General features: G+C 37.4%; 1 protein-coding gene across 3 annotated transcripts in view; it reads left to right on the forward strand.

Moving 5' to 3' along the window:
* The window catches only part of NDFIP2 (Nedd4 family interacting protein 2), a gene marked incomplete at both ends in the record, with an annotated part of 48,877 nt that extends 47,983 nt beyond the window's left edge, over positions 1-894 (forward strand). For all 3 annotated transcript variants that reach the window (XM_079535450.1, XM_079535452.1, XM_079535451.1), the window contains one exon: positions 791-894. In XM_079535450.1, coding sequence (XP_079391576.1) covers positions 791-894 — 104 coding nt within the window. The remainder of the gene's footprint in view (positions 1-790) is intronic.
* Positions 895-15,881: the final 14,987 nt, after the last annotated feature.

Consider the following 15,881-nt stretch of genomic DNA (forward strand, 5'->3'; position numbering starts at 1 on the left):
TCTCTGCTGTCTGTATAAGTCAGATTTCAAACTCCAAGTCTTTGGGGGTGAATTGATCTGTTGAGTCAAGGAGAATCCAACAGGGCTAAAAAATCAGTTGAAGTTAATTTATCAGAGGAAAATGCACTTAAGAGCTCTACATCTTTGTAGATTTTCACTGTACAATAGTGCTTTTCTGGGTGTCTGAATTTAAAAAAAATTAAATACTTTTTGTCAACTCCACGATTCAAATTAAATTGTTACACACGATGAGTAGCTTACTTTGAATTGACTGCTTTTCATATTTTCATTCATCTTTGGCTAGTGCATTTTCCTAGGTTTCTAGAAGGTTTAATCTTGAGCCATAATGTCCTTTTTATTATTTATTATTTATTTATATTTATTATATATATTATATATATATTTATTTATATTTATTATTGTCTTCTAAGAACAATTTGTACTGTGTTCTCTTTATTTTGACTCCTTAAGTACATCCAAAGTAAATTTTGTACTTGTAAGCTCTTTAGAGAGTTTTATCTGAATATCATGTGGAATACGTATTCTCTTTTTAGTGCTTTTCATGTAGTCTCTTAGCAGATGATAAATTAACTCAGAATAAGTGTAAAAAAACATTCCATAATGATATATTCTTATATAATACAAAGTAAAAGTAGAGGGCTTGCTTGTTAAATTTGTAAATGATGCATAAAGGCCTCTGTTTTTTGTATACCATGAATTTTTAAGAATAACCTTAAGTGGGATATTTCAGGTTGATATACTTCATTTTGTTCATTTTCTACACCTTCAGGACTCCTCCTGTTCTTTCGTGGCTTTGTCAATTATCTTAAAGTCAGAAACATGTCTGAAAGCATGGCAGCTGCTCACAGAACAAGATTCTTTTTCTTGTATTAAAGGTAAGCAGTTTATAGGTTGAGATGAGATGGATGAAATATTTGCATTTAAAAACAAACAACCTTCAGTCACACAGCAAGAACATCTTGCTGTTGCATGATTTTTGAACATCTGTCATGAATGTTGCCTCTATTCTACATGTACTTGGGAATATTTTAAGTCTCTTGAAATTATTAAATTTGAAAATAAACAATGTATACTCATTGCTACCCCCAGTCCTCCCTGGAACCAATATTCAGCAACAAAAACAAAAACTAAATAGAACTAGTAGTTTATTATGTGCTAGATGTAGTATTTGCTGCCCATCGAGATACTGTCCTTTGTGTAGGAAAACTGGCTTTAGTTGTCAACCTTGTGTTAGCAAGCTAGGAAGCACTAAGCTGCCTGCATAATAAATCTGATTGTCATGAGTGACATGCATGTTCAGAAAATAGAAATAGGTAAGTGTTGCTCCTCTTTACATGACTGGCCTAAGACAGTGACATACAAGGATAATGATTGTGTATGCAACAATATGTTCTATGTATCCTTCAGGTAGCTGACACACAGTCTGCCACATATCCACTCTTAATGCTTTTTATCCATTAGGTGGGCCTATTGGACTTCATTATGTAAATTAAACACAAATGGAGATTTTTGCTTTAACTTTTTACCTGAACTGCATGATGAGATAAATCTAAATCCAGAAATAAGTACTGTGGCATCTCCTTTACTCTGCAGTTTACTTGAGTCAAAGCACAGTGTTTAAGCATTTTAACCGTGTAGCAGCTCTTGATGTGATAAAGCAGACTAACTTTTTTTTGAAATTGGCAGCAGTATTACTATGGAGTAAACAACAACACATGTTTTTGAAATCTGAAGGGGGGGAAAAAATGGAATTACCTGGAAAAGATTATTCCATTTATGCCAAACAGTGATATATGGTTAATAACACTAATAAATAATTGTGCCATGTGATATACAGTTCTTGATCATGAAATGAACCTCTTAACATCTCTGTGATGTGTAAGCTTTGCTCTGACATTTTGTGAAACTGTAGTAAGTTAAAATTTACTAAAATGTTGTATATCATTATTTATTGATCTGAAGTGGTATCTGCATGGCAGAATTACCTTTTTACAAGAGTAGCATGTTTCTCACTTTCTTAAGTTTTTAGAATATTAAAATTCATACAAAGGAGACTGTGAAAACCTGTACCTATTGGCTTTCATTGTAATGAAGTATAAAAATACTGTTTTAAAAATTATCACTAGGACTAAACGGTATTTGAAAATACCTTGAAGAGAATAAGAGTGTAGGATAATGTGGCCTGTGATTCTTTGTTATCCCTTCATAAAATTCTGCATTTGGACCAAAGACTGATACCTTACTCAGTATTGAGTGATGTTAATGTCCTGTTTGACTTTGGTGGCTTCCTTTAGCTGTAAGCATTTTCAACCACTGGGATGTATGAGTTGATAAGGGGTTTGAAATTTCCTTAGAGAACTGAACACCTAGATGCTATTTGTTTAAGTGTTGTAAGTATTGAAACAAGAAGTTCAAATTAGTTGCTATCACACTTCAAACAGCCTTATTCTTCTGTAGACAGGTAACTTCATATATAATGGCTATTAGTTTTAATTAAGAAGTAATGTAGCCTTTGATAAAATATAGCTTTGTAACCGTTAGTAAAAAACATTGCTTTTACAGAATAATAAGTTGTCAATAATTTGTACCATCCAGACATGGGTGGAGGGAAGGCTGTTCTTTGCTGCTGCTACATTTCATGTCATTTAGCAGTGTTGCTTCCGTGTAATCTCTCCAGTGAACTGAAATGCAATTCTTTCTTTATCTCCAGACTGCATCAAACAGACATTCCTTTCTTGTACCAGTGTGAAATTTCCAGATGATCCCTAATCCTGCAAGTTAATAGGATAGAAGACTACTAAAAACAGAAGACAAATAAGTGAAGATACTGCTTCAAAATAGAATGACAGGATGGCTTATGCTCAAGTGCCAGTTGTAGTCATTCTAATAAATATTTATAATTGCTGCCTTTTGTTTCAGCACATCTGCATACATGCTTATTAAAAAAAACAGTAGTGCTGAAGTAAGAACAAACCATCTATTAGTATTGATTAGGTACAGTCAGACTTGGTTAATCTGTGCTTGTTTTACCTGACACGTGTAAGTGGTAACTTATTTCACAAAATGTGTGTACCACTGACTTGTTGATCTCAAGTTTGAGTAAAATGAAATGCATTAAATGATTTAGATTAACCAGTTCAGACAATTTTTTCTATAATTTAGATTCATCTAATGATTATGTAGAACAATTTTACTATTTACTAAAACTCAAAATTTCCTTGCATTCATCAATATTTTATTGAATTCACACCAGAATACTGGTTTACTTAGGGATGATACCCCACGTTGAGTCCCCTGTAAATATTTCTGCTTAGATTACTATTTAAATTGCTTCTTAGGAACTGTGTCAAAATATATTTTGTAACAGTATATTCTCCAAATTGTTTAATCTGCATAAGAGCTATATGCATTTTTTTGTTAATTTGACTATTTGGGTATAATTACTATTAGATGTAATTTTTGAGGAAAAGGCATTGAATTGGTTATCATCACAGCTTTCCTCACATGGATTTTAGCAGGAAAGGGCTTGAGTCGAAAAGCCCTCATTCTTATGTATGTAAGAATGATCCCATTACTTGATGGAGCTCATGTTAGCAGGGATGGACAGCCTTGCACCTGTAGTCCTGGATTATGCAGTTGGATCCTTGTGTATGCACCTTTGTTCCTGAAACAGTGTATTGCAAATGTATTCCCTGATTTATAACACTGACTGTTTAAAAATTCTCAAGTTTGATATAAACTCAACATCTATTTAGGATATTCTCAAGAAAAAGAGGAAAAAAATTCTCTGCCATTTCATAAGAATAAACTAAATGCAAGATAACTTTGGAAATAATCTATGAAGGAAAAGAAATCTTACTTTTAAAGCTCTGAAATTGGAAAAAGTGTGTTGCACTTCTCTCAGTGTTCATTTAAGTTATACCATTACTTTGCTATTAAATATCATCTCTTTGGGGGTTACTCTAAGTGCACATTTGATTTCCTTTAATGTTTATCATTTATACTTCTACCTAAGAAGGAGAATGCATCTCTCAGTCCTTTGTACAACTGGAATTTCAGTTGCAAAATACATTGGTTGTTGGTTGCACCTTTGGGGAAAAAAATTACAAATACTTTCCTCCAGTTTTTATATTAGGATTCTGCCTTTTTATTACTAACATTAAAAATGAGATTTATGTTTTGAGTTAGTGCTGTATTCAATTTTGTATCTGTAATGAATGTTTAAAATATGCATATGTAAACTGGTTACATTATTAGTTTTCTTAATCTTTCAGAGATACTGAAAGTGATTAAAACCTTAGGGGCACCTTCACTTCCCCGCTTTTTATGGAAAGTAAAATTAAGTAGAAGTTCCTTCTAAACTTAGCTGTTGGTTTCTCTGTTCTTTTGCATCCATTGTCTTATGAAATAAGAAACAGATAATAAAACAGTGCTTTGTTTTGCTAATTAAGACTTAGGCTTGTTTTTTTAATTTTATTTTTATTTTATATATTGAAAACCGCACACTCCAGTATTTGTGGAATTACAAGGAAGTTAGTTGACAAAAGAGATCAGTCTATCGTCTCTTACTTTTCTCATGTTTTATGGCAACATACTGTAGCAGCATTTCTTTGTAATGAGTTAATGTAACTGTGCAAAGCATGCAATATTGATTTCTTTTTTTCTGTGTTTGCCGCTGTTAACTAGTACAGTTTTCCATCTGTGTCAATTTCCTTCAATTAAATAGCAGTCATCTGACAGATTTATTTTGGTTTGCTCCAATGCATTCTACAGAAGGTTTCCTACAGATTCTTGTTGGCTTTTCATGTGTTTTGTTGTTTGGTTGGTTGGTTGGTTGGTTGGTTTTTACTGCATTAGCTCAGAAAAGTTCTCTTTCAGACAAATGTTACATAGGGTTATCTAATCCTCTGTAGTTGATGCAGCAGTTTGGTAGCCTGAAATCTCATCAGCAGGAGGAAGGGAATTGGAACACAATTTTCAAAGACTCTGCAATCTATTCCAGATGTTTCAAATACTGCATATTTTCCTTGCTATTTCCTGTGAGCTTGGTTAGGAACAGCTGGCTCTGTGGTTTAGAGACACCTGGCTAGCTTTGCTTTGTGTCTAAGTTGGTTATGAAAAAAAATATCACTAACTCAACAGTGAAGTTGACTGTAAACAGATTTTGTATGAATGTAAATACGGCTTTGAAAGTTTGGGGCAAAAACAGTTGGAGTGGAGAAGAGAAAATTTCATTTTATTCAACTGTCTGAATGTAATGCATTTAGTTTTTATCATCTACTTTTATTGATGTGAACACCACAGGGAGATGGATATCATGAATGTTATTCAAGTAGCTTGCAGCTCACGCTTGGGAAATGATCCATCACTAACGCTTCCAAAGCAGATGACTCTGAAATTATAGTTTTGGGGAGGGAGGGTGAAGGTTACCTTTAAGCTTTCACTTTGCTGTCTCAGCTCCAGTGTATCCTGGAAGGAATATATTGTGCCCTACTCCTTCTGAGTCTGCTTCTCTTTGAATGATGGCAACAGGTGAGGAAAAGAGATTTTATTAACATATTGTAGTATCACAAAGCTTTTAATTTACTTTCTTTAATCTCATTTTTGAGAATGTTCTTCACTAAATACTCTGCATCAATCCTTCTGTGTTTGTTTTCTTTGTTCACTTGAACAAAATATTCAACTTGTGAAGTTACCACTGCTTTCTGGACTTCTGAAAAGTGACTAACATCTGATATGAAGATAGATATCTCTCAGTAAGGAAAATGTTTCTAATCATCCTAAAACTGGATTAGCATGTACACACTGCTATCCAGTTTGATGTATGTTGCTTTTTTTTCCCATTATCCCAAGACCCTTAGCATGATTTTTCTCTGTTCCAAGGATACTTTTACTGTCTACATCTTCTCCACTTGGCATGTTGTTGCAGTTATACTTATGTTTTTGCATCTTCACTCTTCAATTTTCTTGTGATGAAAGAAAAACTGTGTGTGTGTGTATATGTGAAGGTACCCTCAGTGTAATGCAGGAAATGTTTCATTGTTTCATCATTATGCACATCTTACACAAATGTCTAACCTAAACCTAACCTTTTCTAGATTGCTGTAGTACCCTGACTTCCAAATGCCCAGCTGTGTGGAACAGATGCCTACTGGTATAATTTAACAGTAAAGCATGCCTCACTTGCACATGTTCATTAAATTGGTATTGCAGTAGCGTTGCCAGTTTCCGTAGATCCTCTACTTCTTTGAGGAACAATATCCATCCACTTCTACTGTACGTAGCTGATGAGCACTGTGATGATCACTCCTGCACTGTGAAGTTTTAAGTGTATTTTCCCATTAGTAGTGGCCAGTTGTTCCAGTAAAGTCTGTTGGTCTTGTGGAAAGTGTTATTACGAAGGCTACTCCGAAAATAATGTCTCCTATTTTGTTATGTTGATCCATGATGTCTGAGGTGGATGGAGATGGTATGGCAGTAGACACTGAACCTTCCCACCAATATTTCATTGTTTTGTTGCTGTGCAAGAGAAGGCAGCAGAGGGGCAATCTGACAAAATGACATCTGACATGGAAGTGCGTATGAAGCAGAAGTGCATCATTGAATTCCTCCTTGAAGAAAAAATGACACCTACTGACATTCACTGATGTTTGCTGAATGTTTATAGAGACCAAACAGTGGATGTAAGCACAATGAGGTGATAGGTGGTACACTTAAGCAATAGCAACAGCAAAAGAGGTCATCTCTGCTGGTGCATATTTTTATGAGCACAGCATGCAGACTCTCATTGATTGCGGGTGAAAACGCATATCTGGTGATGGTGGCTTTGTTGAAAAATAGCATTTTGTAGCTGAGCATTTGCTCTATCAAATAGTGTTATTTTGCACTTTGTGTCTATTGTAGTTTCCATGGAAATAAGAGACATTACTTTTGGAGCAACCTATATAGATGAAAGCTGATGCTAATAGCTCTATAACTGTAGTATGAAGTCTGTTCTTCCTCGCATCTGTAAGTGATCTCTACTCAACTAATTAGACAGCTTTCCTTGTAACTTTAATAGAAAGTCTTTGTTCCATGGGGATCACTTTTGCAGAAGAAACTGATGAGACAAACCCTACTATTTTTACCAGAAATGGAAATCAAATCCAACATAAAAGCTGTTACTTTGAGGATAGTCTGACTCTTTATGAAGGCAGTGATTTGTATTGTAAATAATTACCAGCATTCAGTTGTTAGTGTTACTTTGATTTCTGAAATATTGCTAACTTTCTGATGAGGAGTCAGTGAGGCATCATACTTTGTGTGTGTTTTGTTTGTTTGTTTGTTTGTTTTTAAAGTAGAATAATAGAATTGTAGGATCATGGAGTGGCTTTGGTTGGAAGGGACCTCAAGGACCACCAAGCTCCAACTCCCCCTGCCGCAGGCATGGCCACCAAGCTCAACATTTAATACTAGACTAGGCTGCCCAGGTCTCCATTCAACCTGGCCTTGAACACCTCCAAGCATGGGGCATCCACAACCTCTCTGGGCAGCCTGTTCTGGCCTCACCACTCTCTTGGTAAAAGGAAAAAAAAAAAAAAAAGTGGGGAAGTCATAACACTCATTCTGGTTTTGCTGATAGCACTGTAAGATAGATGTGTGTTGAATGCAAGAAATACAGCATAATCTCTTGGTTAAATAAAAAAGTGTACATATTCAAAAGATTTAAATGTTTTTGAATCGCGACTGTAAACTGACGTTTGCATTGGACTCAGTGGATTACATGTGGCTTGGCTCAGGTCTGTGCCTGATCTCTCCTCATCAGGTGCAAGTGTTGCTCTGCAGCATGCTCTAGATATGCTGTGTTTTCAAATTGAGGTTGCTAATTACTCTCTTCTTGCTCATTAAGCACATTTACTGACAGGGAAGTGTGCAGACTTTCAACTATATGTTTGCAGTACCTAATTTAGCTGGTGTTTCTGACAATGTGATGTGAATATATTTGTTTGCAATCATCGCCCTCTTTCTTTCCCACTTGACCAGTTCCTAGGCCACTTTGCTTACGTATGTAATTTGTGAAAGTAGTCCTTAAGTTTTCTTATCTTCCTGGAGGCAACTGGAATAGCAATCCTGCACTCAGGCAGATGGAAAGTCCCAGCTCACTGTCCATGAAGACACTTGGACAACAGTTGTAAGTGTTAGCTGTCCCATGTGCAATACTTCTACAGTAGGCAGATTGTCTACCTGCCTTGACAGTAAGAATGTAATCTTCAGCCTTAGTTTTGATTGTATAATCTGCATGGCATATGCAGCTTTCTCATCTCTTGCAGTATTGAGGTTTACGTTAACAAAGAAATTAGTGTTGTCAACTTTTATATTTTGGCACAAATCTTGGGATGATGTGCAGCTTTCTTCTGTCGCACTGAGTGTGGTAGTAATACAAGGTTCTGTTGAGACAGTAGAAAAAGGTCTCTTTCTTTCCAGCATATTTTTGATGATTTTCTAGGTTGGTGCAATATACCTGAAAGTTTGCTCCTCATCTTGAGTGAAACTTTCTGTGATTGCCTGATACAAAGAGAGTACTGTGATTCATGATTGACTTCTTAGGAATTACCATTTTACTCAAAATGTTCATTTTGTAAGACAAACTACTGCTTACTAGAAATATTGTCTTTCCAGTTACAGCAACAGCTGTAGGAGGAACATTACCTAGAACAGTCATTGCTCTACTAATAAGATCTAATATAATTCATGATTCATCATGAGAGATATCTATCTTGTGATTAGTAATTAAGTGAAATTTGTCCACTTAGAAATGTCTTTTCACCACCACTTTTCATGATCATGCTCTTGAAAGGAATAGTGTGAAGTAACTGGGGAACTCTTGACAAGTGTGTGGTGCAAGATGCATAGTTCTTGCCTCCATCAGTTCTCTTGAAGATACATAATTCAACACGGTCCTTCAGTTTTGTTGTCTTTAGTGCCAAATTAATAATTTTAGAATATGAGAAGATATGTTGTTGCTTTCAAAATCAGTGAACTTAGAAGTAATTCCTTATTAGTCTGCTGTCAGTAAATGTTATTGCAAGGCATTTTTTTGTGTGCTTATTTCCCTGTAGCTTTTATAAATCTTTCTCACAATGGTAACTGGACCACATATACGTTATATGTAGAATTTGATCTATATCTGTGGTCTATACCCAGGGTGACTTATTGCATTTTATAGACATACAGTAGTATGCATTTAATCTGTGATGATGTTAAGAAAAAAGATAGTGTGTGTTTAAAGAATAAAATAAATGTGGTGAGTTTTGCTTTGGGATTTTCAGTTTTCTACTCCTTCATCTCTGCCCTTAGTGCAGAGAAAATGGTGATTTCTGCATCTCAATTTTCTTGGACTTTCTCTGTTCTGTTTTTTGAAGCCTAATTGTTGTGGAGTGCTGAGCACAGTCCTGCTCCACATCTTTTTAGAACTTCTCATTATGCATCATTTGTGTTATAAAAGTGATTAAACAGCCAGTGTGTATGATTTATTCCAGATTTTGGGCTTGTGAAATGCATAAAATGCAATCCATAGTATTTGTGCTCCTAATTAGTACAGAATTGTTTTGCCTTCAAATGAAAAATGCCATACAGCTAAGTCTCAATTATCCAGAGGTAGTTTATCTGCATTATGAATCGATGAATGCCATTGACTGACACCTGCAGTGGTTTTGTTTGGCTGCCAGCTCTGCACTCATCAGTTTAGTCACGGCAACAATACTGCTTGTGAGTCCTGATTTAGGTTTGAGTTTAGAAGTGTTATTGCTGCCATTATGTGTCACAGACCCCGAGCAGATACATCCTCTGAAGCTGAGCTGGCTGCATTCAGAGCCGTGTTAGATTTCCTGTGCTGTATGTTTGGTACCTGGACTAGTGGGAAGCGCTGCAGAAATTTCACTTTGAAGCCAGCCTGATCCTTATTTGATCAAGCTCAGGCTTAGACCTTTTATGCCACTCTGAGCATCACCATGGTGCTCTTTAGCACATCTTATCTATGTTAACTAGACCTTCTTTTCATAGTACTGCGAAGTGCATATCAAGCTGATATCTGTAACAAGTTCCTTTATGAATGTGTTTTCTAGTGTATTGCTCAGGTGTTTGATGGGTAGGAGCTGAGTTATTGTTCTCAGGGTCATGTCTATTCTTTATGTAATGGAAAATCGAATTCCCTGACTATCCCAGCTCCTTTCTAAGTGCTACAATTCAGCACATTAAAGAGTTAGGTGTTCTCTTATTTGCTTTCCTTTGGGACCAAGTTTCCACACTCACTTCAGGGTCAGTCGTTGTTGGAGGGAAGCACAGGAGGTATCCTAGTACAAGTTCTCATTCAAAGCTGGGCTAGTGCTGAATTTGGACCATATTGCTTAGGATTTTGAAAACCCCAGAGAGCAACAATTCCACATGATCTTTGGATAGCTTGTTCTAGTGCTTTGTTATCCTCACTCATGATCATCATTGACCTAGTTTCTGTGAAAGAGACAATCAGTGGCTCCTTCCATAGTACCCGAAGCCCTGAGTGATTTCCTGACAGGCAAATCCTTTGAGGCTTGAAGAGCGATGTCTTAGTGCCTATGCAGTCATGCAAACTGCTCAGCTGTCAAGTGTTGAGAGGGAAGAAGAGCATCCGGTCTCTAATGAATTGCTGACATTTCCAACACTGAATAAGGGATGACAGGCCTTCTTCCTCTTTTTCCACTATTGGCTTCTTCAAGGATCTTGATCCTCAGAGCACTGGATGCTGTAAATTTTTAAGACTGTCACTTCCAGGAGGCCTCTTCCTCCATACATGACGTTAGGTAATCTGTGAGTCCTACTGTAGAATAACTCCAAGTTGAGGTATCTAAATTGCTTGGAGTGGGATTTAGAACTTCTAATTTCATTTACCTAAATATTCGATCATCTGGTCTAAGCTAGACCACCAGGGATTACTTTGTAGTCATCTAAAGAGTGTCATCATCTCAAAATGATGCGAAAGATGCATGTCCCAAATAGGGTCAACTGAATCAGTGTTGAAAAGTACTCGAACTGCAAACTGTACCTTTTGATACCTTTTAAAAAAAATGAGCCCAGCACATTCATAAGAAAACAATAGCTTTTGGTCACAATGAAACTTGTTGAATAGTCTCTCATTTATAGGAAACTGACTTTTTGTCTTTGGAATTCTGTTAAGCAATTTTACTCCAGCTCCCAGTGTTCCTGCCCTTCAGGCACATCTGTCCTGTGTCTGAGGATACCATAACTTCCAGAGTCGCCAATTCTCTAGGTTCCTCCAGGATCCTGCCTCATATTTGGCAGTAAGCTTCAGTCTGTGGTGTTCTTAATGAAATGGTTTGGGCTTTATGAAATCCTGTTTTCCTACTGACTTTGTTTCACAAACAAATAAAGATCAGCTGTTTGCTCTCTTCTCATCCAAGAACTGAGGGAACATAATATGAAGCAAGTATGCAGAGATGTTGAATTTTTTCACTAAACATGCCATTTAGCTGTGGGACTCCTTTCCCCAGTATTGTGGTGACGAGAGTGACTACGTTCTTTACAAAGACCAGAGAAATAACTTCCCATTGCTATACACCTTTTTGGTATGGTTTCTGGGGCTGTATGTTTTTACAGTAAAGCTGGCGAGGTGTTAAGAGTGACAGACAATGAGTTGCTAGTCAAAATTTGTTATGTTCCCAGCATGTTTACTTACCTTATGAATGGTCTTTATTATTTCTAGATTAATTGCTACTTGGGATGGATTTTGAGATACCAAGTGTTCATCCAAGCACTCTGAGCCCTGTGGTCTTGCTTGACTCTCGAATCCTCCTCCCAAAAATACCAACATCTCTACCAGAGCAGAAGATACTCCTTGGTCCCCAGGCCAATTGTGTGGACTGGCTTCCATCTACACATTTGCAACTTTGCCTGCTCCAAGTCTGTTGGCTGCATCCATGCTGCATACATCCACAATACTCGGCCTTGGCTGTTGTTGGGTCTTAAGTCAGGAGTATTATTTTCCAAGGACTTACAGAGTAGGAGAGGAAAGAGAGTCAAACCTGGTGCAGTCTTAGCCATGCTGCCTTTTGGGAACTGCTTCTGGAATACAGTTTCTTGACAGAACTGCATCCAAGTTCGGTCATGGGGAGAGAGCCTAGTTACAGCAGTCCAAAATAGCGCCAGAAAATGATCTAATAGCTCAACAGCGCAGAAGATCAGGGCCCCATTGCTTGCATTCAGTGTTCAATTCTCATTTAGCAATGTGGATGTAACCTTAAAACCTATATCCATTATGATGCAAAGTTACTTAGCTGTGAGCTCCATCAGATAAATTTGGAACAAGCCTCTATACTCTTGAAGGAATTGCGTAGGTTCTTTCAGCTCTGGTGAACTGTTTCATACTGCTGCAACTTAAGCAGAATATAGGGGTTGTCTGAATGTCTCAGTCTCTTATGAAATGAGAAGTGATTCAAAATGCAGTGCAATAACCAGAAGGACTTGGAGTATTTAGTTGCAGGCACTGGGGAACAGGAGAGTCTGCCACTACTCAGAATCTCAAACCTGCCTTCCTCACTGCTTGATAAGTTAAAACGCTGTAACTGTGTGAATTCCAGGCAGGTAGCAGGAGATGTATGTTAATATTTAATTTCCATCCTGCAAGATTTAAGAGTGCCTCCCAGCTCCTAATTCTGCTCTGTATCCCATCTTCTGGTGCGCTGGTTTCCGTACAAAGGAAGGGGGTTGCAGACAGCTCTGAAAATATCCCTGGATCTGAACAATTATGAAAGGAAGGTGTGTTACAGAATACACTTGCCCTGCCCAGCCAAAGAGACCAAATTCAGATAGTTTCACAAGCTGTAAGGTCTCAAATCCTGCCAACATTAGCACATAATCTTCACTTTATGTTTGCAAGCGGTCCCCTTGCTTTTGAAGAGGAGGAGTTGAGAAAAGAGGCTTCTTTTATAAGATTGTTTTTTAGTTTGACTTTTTTTTCCGTCTTTATTAGTCTTTTTAGTTAAAAAGAAAACAGCAAATGTGGCTCGTTTAATATTGTAGTCAAGTTTTCCTCCTTTAGGCTTCTGTAAAGAGGTACAAAAACTATTACAGAGCTGTTTACATAAGGCTAAATAATAACTGGCTGTTTATTGAGGGGCCAGATAAGTATCTGAAAGGTAATGCCTTACGTAGGCTTTGGATTCTGCCTGGTGCTTGTGCCCACCCAGAAGGCTCAATAAAATGTTTTTTTTTCTTTACCACTGTTCTACTTAGAGGAGGCTTCCTGAATTCAGCTATATAAACTTTTAATGAGTGACCTATTTGCAAAACTCCTTTACGGATTGGCAAACAGCATTGATACAGAGCTCATAATGCTTTCTGTGCTGCCACCTCCTTCTCCTCCATGTCCCCTCTAACTGGAATGTGACCAAAGCAGAAATATTTTGAACCAAACTTGACAGCAGCAAAATACAGCACTGACAACAGCTAGATACAGCATTTCTGCACCTTGTTGTATCAACATTGGAAAAAAAAAATAGGCACCTTGTGTTGCGACTGGTATTGTGTACCATCTGCCCAGCTGATGAGAGGCTTTTCAGCCCTAAAGTAAATAGCTCTTGCTAAATGCTAAGGCCTGTACTATTGTTGACATACTGATAAAAAGCATTTGCAGCATCCAGTATGCTTTCTCTCACTGCTTTTGAAAGGTGCAATGAGTTTTAGCACCAAAAAAGCAATCGGTTTGGATGTGGCATGTTGTGCTTTAGAAGGAAAAATGCGAACGTCTGTCTGGATGGAGTGTAGCTCTCACTCCTGCTTCCTCTTTACCTGACAGTCACAGGATCTGTGGTTTTTTTTTATTCAAACATAGGAAATGTTGGATTAATTTCTCCATATTGAGCTATGACACCTTCTTGAAATTTTATTATTATTATTACACTTTGATCTTCTTTAGGCTTAATGTATTCCCTAAAAGGAATTTAAGAACTAGAACTGAGGGGCAAATAATCCTCAAACTTCAAAGGATCAAAATAATTAAAAAACAAAAATTTGGTTGCAGAAAGGGAAAGGCAAGTTGCAATGTTAGACACTGTTTGAAACCCAGATGTCTTCACACTAGTCAAGACAACATGGTGAGAGGAGTTTTTAATGATGTAATGGTTTTGTGATTCTTGGTTTTTGGTATTCCACATCATAACATCATGTAGTGCATGGGTAATTAAAGAGTTAATAATCCAGTTCCTTGGACTGGCAACTTTCTGGATTCTTGGCTCTCAGAAGAGAAGAAGAACTACATATCCCAGGGGACCTTTTGCGTGTGAGGCGAATGTGGTAAGTCACAGGAAGAAGGAAGTCATGGGATTTTGCTCTCTCTTGCTGCTGCCTGGCAGAGGATATGGATGTGCTTCCAAGCCATATGCCTTCAGTTCAAAGTGGGCTTTTTGGTTTTGGAAAACTCTCTCTCTCTCCTATTTTATTTGATTTGTTAGTCTCAATTTCAACTTGATTGTATTATATTGCGCTATCTTGCATTCCAGTGTCATAGTTAGTAAAATAAATTTTCCTCCTTAGATAGTTGCTGCTGTTCTGTTTTTTTGTTTGTTTGTTTGTTTTGTTTTTGTTTTGTTTTGTTTTTTTCTTCAGCCCAGCTCCCTACCCCTTTTCCCTTTTCTTTCCCATTTTTGGAGGCCGGGGGCCCACAGGCCTACTGCCCGCCTGTCATGGGCATAGATTGATCTAGTTAACTCCATGACAAATGAGTAGTCCAGTTCATCATATGATATCTCAATAAATTCTGAAAAGCAGAATTATTACTTGTGGGTGTGCAGTCAGGTGTTTTTTAAGCAAAAAAAAAGGAGTTGAGCTAACTCCTAGAGAGAGCTGTGGTCCGAATTTATCCCAGAGACAATTAGCAAAGACTTTTTACAAAAAATGTTGCCAAAAAATTAATTATGTAGTGCCTATAGACTTTACTGGTTACATCTTGAAAGATATCTATACTGCTGCGATGATGATGAACTGTATACATCACATATGTTGTAAAAAGAAAGAGATAGGGAGAGGAGAGCAAACAAGCGCCAATTAACATCTGGTTTCACCTGGAACACATGGGTTTCTCATCTTGGAGTCTGTTCTGTTTTAAAGTTCACATACGGGCTTTGTGAGAGGCCAGATGCACATGCTGATTGTAAGCAGAGTCTATCCTTCATGTATAAGGTACCTAAAACTTCACTGTTTATTGCTGTACCCAGAGAGAACCACAGAATCATAGAATTGCTCAGGTTGGAAAAGACCTTAAAGATCATCAAGTCCAACTGCAACCTGACCATACTATCCTAAATCTAACAACCCATCTCTAATTCATGTCCCTGAGAGAAGGACAAAAGCACCCACATTCATCTCAAATTTGTAGTCAGAAAGTGAAATAAAAATACACATCTGTTGTCCAGGACATTACACTGTGTTTCAGTGGTTTCCCAGTGAGTTGCCCTGTAGACCCTTTTGCCTCTTTAGTAAAAATTTTTGATATAATTTTCCTCCCCAGTATTAGGCTAGCTCTTTTTTCTAACAGCAATTAACAGAAGGCACAAGAGATCCGTTTGAACAAGTGGCCTGGAAATGCCAAATTTTGACTGCAGTGCAGTTGAAGGTTTGTGTAAACGTCTTCAGCCTGAGATCTGAGTTCAAATATTGGTTAATTCAGCATGCTGGAAAGAGCTTGAGAGTTTATTTGTGTGCATCTCAAAACCACTGCATAGTTTGGCACAGGAAGGGAATAGCAGAGAATTTGCAGGTCAAGAATGAGGTTAGTTGGCAGAAGGGTGAGGAAGCTTGCACAATACCTGCCCACAATTGGTTTGGCTCTT

Source organism: Tetrao urogallus, assembly GCF_951394365.1.
Source record: "Tetrao urogallus genome assembly, chromosome: 1".
NCBI lineage: Eukaryota > Metazoa > Chordata > Aves > Galliformes > Phasianidae > Tetrao > Tetrao urogallus.